Raw genomic sequence first — 5,000 nt, 5'->3', positions numbered from 1 at the left:
CACACACACACACACACACACACACACACATACACACACAGACAAGTCCCCCTTTAACATTTCAGTAAGCCATCACCTACGTTTTCTCCACAGCATTTCTCGTCACCTGTACTGCTTTATCACCTCACCTCACCTCACCTCACCTCACCCTGGCAGGCTCACCCCACAGCTCCACCCTGACAGCCTCGCCTCCACACAAGACACAGCAACACGTGGCAAATCATTTCATGTATTTCACAACAGCCCAGCAACACAAACAGCCTTGAAATTACAAACTTACACAGACAAACAACGAGAAGGATGATAAATACAGACTGCCTTGATCAAAACAACAACTACATTTACTGCAACAACAACAATCAACAACAAAACAACAATAACAAGATAAATTTAAAAAAAGAAGTTAATAAGTTAGTTCAATAAATTAATGGATAAAATCAACACATAAATTCCACCTCTGAACATCATCCACGTCAGCAAGGCCTCTCATTGGTCCAGACTATCATTACGTCACAGCATCTTCTCCCTGATTGGCTGCTGGTGCTGGGAGGTTGTGGAGTGCTTGATGTGGATTGGCTGGCTGCACTGTGACGTCATGGGTGCGAGTGGAGGCTATGTGGAGATGTGGAGGTTAAGTGGAGGTGTCTTCCAGTGATACTTCTGATGTCTCTACCTGTCTGCTCTCCTCCACCTCCTCCACCTCCTCCACTTCACCTCCAAGCGTTGACCTCAGCTGGTGTTCTGGTGGAGAGAGAGAGAGAGAGAGAGAGAGAGAGAGAGAGAGAGAGAGAGAGAGAGAGAGAGAGAGAGAGAGAGAGAGAGAGAGAGAGAGAGAGAGAGGTTTAACTCGTTTGTAAATGGAACAAGAGAAAGATGTTAGTTTATTCATACTTTTTCTTTTTACCTTTATTTTTCTTTCTTTTCTTTCTTTACTGCCTATCCTTCTTCATCTTCTCTCTTCCTTCCTTTATTCTCCGCCATTTTTTTCTTCGCTGTTACCTTCGTCATCATCACCATCATCATCACCTGACCTGTAGTTACCTTTCTTTATCCTCCCCATCATCTTCATCACTCCTACTCCTTCTCCAGCATCACTCATCATCACATCACCATCACCATCACCCATCACCACCGCGTCACCCCTCGCCTCCCCTTTACCTCCATTCTTTCATTCCTTCTCTTCTCCCGTCTCCCTCTTATCTTTCTTTTCTTCTCTCCTTTCTTCTTTTCTTCACTAGTATTAATTCATATTCACTTCCACAATTTCCTTCTCTCTTTTCCTGAAGTTGTCGTGTCCCTGTCAAATCGTCATGGAAACTGGTTTTTGCCACTTCATTTAGATTAATTTTATGTGTTTTAGTTACCCCTAACTCAAACATTCTTACATTTTCTTTGGTAGCGCGACTGAGCCATTCTCTAGACACGGCAAAGACCGGAGACTGATCCTTTTATAACAGACTAGCAAACCATTGAACTGTGATCGTACCGCTGTCCTTCAGAGCCTCATAGGAGCACTGAGAAATAGACCTGAAGGCGGGATTATTAGCTATAAGAGACGCCATGACCGGGGATCGAACGTGTGGTGCAGAATAGGAAGGATAACATTTTACACATTGCCACCAAACACCCGCCAAGTCGTAAGGTCATTGAGGTCTGGGTTTCTGTACGTCTGTTCCCTTGTATCCAGTTCTTTCCGTCCATTCGTCTCCTGTACAATATTAGTCTCTACCTATTAACCTTTATCCTCTTCTTTCCGTCCCTCCCCCTCCTGTACGCACTTCGTCTCTACCTTCTGACTTTCATCCATTCCTTTCCGGCCATCCGCCCTCCTGCATATGTCTAATCTTTACCTATTGACTTCTGTCCACTTCTTTCCGTCCCTCTCTCTACAGTACACACTTCTAGTCTCAACCTACTGACTTCTGTTCACTTGTTTCAATCCCTCCCCCTCCCTCACTCATCCTGACTCACCGCAAGTGTCCGGGCCGGCGAGGGTGAGGGGGACAGGACTCCTGCACGAGGCTTGCTTCAGCTGGCATTCATTGCTGTACGTGACCCCGTCTGAGCCACACACGGGACTCGAACTCTCTGAGCACAGCCGCGGGTCGATGCACTCATAGTAATTGCTACCTTGGGAACTCGAACTCCCCTGTGTACTGGAACCCCCGCGTGATGGTTTACCTTGGTGCGTGTCTCCTGGTGTGCCGGCGTGATCCCCGGGCAGCGTCACGTGGGGCTTGGCAGGCTTGTCATAGGGACTGATGGAACCTCCCGGCAGGGTGATGTGGGGCTTGCTGGGGGTTTCATAAGACCCCCCTGGAGATCCTGGCAGGGTGATGTGGGGTTTCTGAGGTTTATCGTATGAGCCTCCCGGCAGACTGGGGTGAGGCTCTGCGGGTTTTTCGTATGGGGCTCCAGTGACGTGTGACCCCTGTGGACTGCCCTGGGTGTGAGCCCCCCTGGTGGGTGTGTGAACCCCCGGGGTGGGTGTGGTGAACCGCCTGGGTGGATGTGTGGTCCCGGGTGGATGTGTGAGCCGCCTGGAGGGATGGGTGGTCTTGGGCGGATGTTGTGAACCTCCCCCTGGGTGAACTGGTGGTCTCGGGTGGATGTGTGGACCTCCCCCTGGGTGGATGGGTGGTGGTGGGTGGATGTGTGGACCTCCCCCTGGGTGGATGGGTGGTGGTGGGTGGACATGTGAACCTCCCCCTGGGTGGACAGGTGGTCCTGGGTGGATGTGTGAACCTCCCCCCGGGTGGACAGGTGGTCCTGGGTGGATGTGTGGACCGCCTGGGTGGATGGGTGGACCGTCTGGAGGAGAGGAAGCAAGGTGTGTTTACGTCTCACATGAGTGGTCCTCCTCCTCAACATGCAGACCAGTGAGGACAGCTGCTCCTACTCACAGACAACAGAGATTTGGTTCATTTGGTCACCTCTGAGTCACGGAACTATTCAGGAGACCAGTGTGGGCGTCTGAAAGATTGTTACTGATTATGGGAACAACAGCCCAGTAGAGGAAGGTTTCAGTAGTTGTATCTTCTCACCTGATCTCCCCTACTCCTGTTGGCTTCATACAAATTACCGGTTACTTTTTTTTTATATATACTTTTTTTTTTTTCATCATCCACTACATACATCACATTATTTTCATCAGTGTTCTTCCCCCATCACGCCACACCTCCCCAACACATCAAGCACACCCAGAACTACCTTCCCCACCAAACCAAATCACTCCCAACACACACACACACACACACACACACACACACACACACACACACACACACACACACACACACACACATTTGCTTTCCCACTAAACCAAACTCCACTTCCCCCATCACATTACACAACACTTACCTCTCCTGACCACCTTTCATCACCCACAACTCCACATTGCTTCCCCAACACTGTCCTCCCCACCAAGCCCATCCACCCCCCACCAAATAAAAAAAAAATAAAAAACATCTTTCCTCACTATCTTTCGAGGCCCAGACATTTTATTTCCTTCCTAACACTATCTTCCTTCCCATACACAGTCTTCCCTACCAAACCTCACTTCCCCACCACCATTTATCCGTCAAATTTGCCCAGTCTACCTGTCCAGTCTGTCTTCTGTTTACCTGTGCAACTCACCTGTCTGTCTACCTGTCTAAACCTTCTGCTTACGTACCTAACACACCTGCCTATACGTGTACTTTGTGTCCACCTGTTCAGTCTACCTGTCCATACCTTCAGTCCACCCGTCTAACTCACCTGCATAAACCTGTCTGTCAAATTCACCTGTCTAACCTCACCTCCACACCACCTTTACTGATCTGTCTAATTTGTCTACCTTATTTAGTCTACCTGTCCATATTTTCTTTTCACTTGTCTAAATCATCTGTCTAAACCTAACCTAACCTAACCTAACCAAACCAAATCAAATCAAATTTAACCTAATCAAACCTGGCCTAACCAAACCAAACCTAACCTAACCTAACCTAACTACCTAACCTAACTTGATGTAACCTAACCAAACCTAACTAATCTAACCTAATCTAACCTAACTTGATCTAACCTAACCAAACTTAACCTAATCGAACCCAGTCTAACCTAACCTAATTAAATGTAGCCTCACATCACCACCACACCTCACTTAAGAATATGAAAAAATAAGGGTTGATGCAAGAATCCACCAGGCCTACACGCGGCCTACCCGGTATGAAGCACACTTTCCTGTTTCCACCTCTCATTCCCATCCATTAATTTGTCTAATCTTCTCTTGAACTTCCCTAATGACTCAGCATTAACAATCTGATTACTGAGTCCGTTCCATTCATCTATCATTCTATTTGAGAACCAATTCCTTCCTATCTCTTTCTTAAACCTAGATTTTTCAAGCTTGAACTCGCTATTTCTTGTTCTTTCCCGGTTACTGATCCTAAGAATTTTGCTTGTCCTCCTTGTTATAACCCTTATACCACTTAAAGACTTCTATCAGGTTCCCTACGTCTCTCTAAAGAATGTAAATTTAACAGCTTTAATCTCGCTTCGTAAAGAATACTCTTCATCCCCTGTATCCTTTTAGTCATTCTCCTTTGTACTGATTCTAATAGACCTATATCCTTCCTGCACAGCATAGTCTAGATGAGGTCTGATCAGCGCCAGATATAACTTTTAATATTACTTCGGGACTTCTGCTTTTAACACTCCCAAAAATTAATCCTAATACCTGATTTGCCCTGCTTCTGTCTTCTGTGCATTGTTTTCTTAGATGGCGATGAGACTTAACTATAACTTTTATAGTTTTTTCCGTTCCCTGAACCAACCAGAGCCTCGTTGTTTACTGTGTACCTACTGTGTGGGTTTTTCTACCTACGCCAAGTACTTTGCATTTGTTAATGATAAACTGCATTTGCCATCTGGCTGTCCATTCGTTCATCCTATCCAAATTTGCCTGCAGGGCGAGGGCATCCGAATTTGGACCTAATTAATCTACATATCTTCGTGTCATCCGC

At 46.7% G+C, this 5,000-nt stretch overlaps 2 protein-coding genes across 11 annotated transcripts in view; one reads left to right on the top strand and one right to left on the bottom strand.

Annotated features, from left to right (window-relative positions):
- LOC135115384 (uncharacterized) overlaps positions 1–5,000 on the top strand; it is a 210,010-nt gene that overhangs the window by 167,030 nt on the left and 37,980 nt on the right. The gene's annotated exons all lie outside the window — the stretch shown is intronic.
- Positions 325–5,000, bottom strand: part of LOC135115383 (splicing factor 3A subunit 2-like) — a 5,143-nt gene continuing 467 nt past the window's right edge. Inside the window, exons 2-3 of the mRNA XM_064032101.1 lie at positions 1,972–2,811; positions 325–741 (exon numbers count right to left, since the gene is read on the bottom strand). Coding sequence (XP_063888171.1) covers positions 632–741; positions 1,972–2,811 — 950 coding nt within the window. The 3' untranslated portion in view covers positions 325–631. The remainder of the gene's footprint in view (positions 742–1,971; positions 2,812–5,000) is intronic.

This window comes from Scylla paramamosain, chromosome 29 (assembly GCF_035594125.1).
Source record: "Scylla paramamosain isolate STU-SP2022 chromosome 29, ASM3559412v1, whole genome shotgun sequence".
Classification (NCBI taxonomy): Eukaryota; Metazoa; Arthropoda; class Malacostraca; order Decapoda; family Portunidae; genus Scylla; species Scylla paramamosain.
This window is presented reverse-complemented; position numbering and strand designations above follow the sequence as displayed.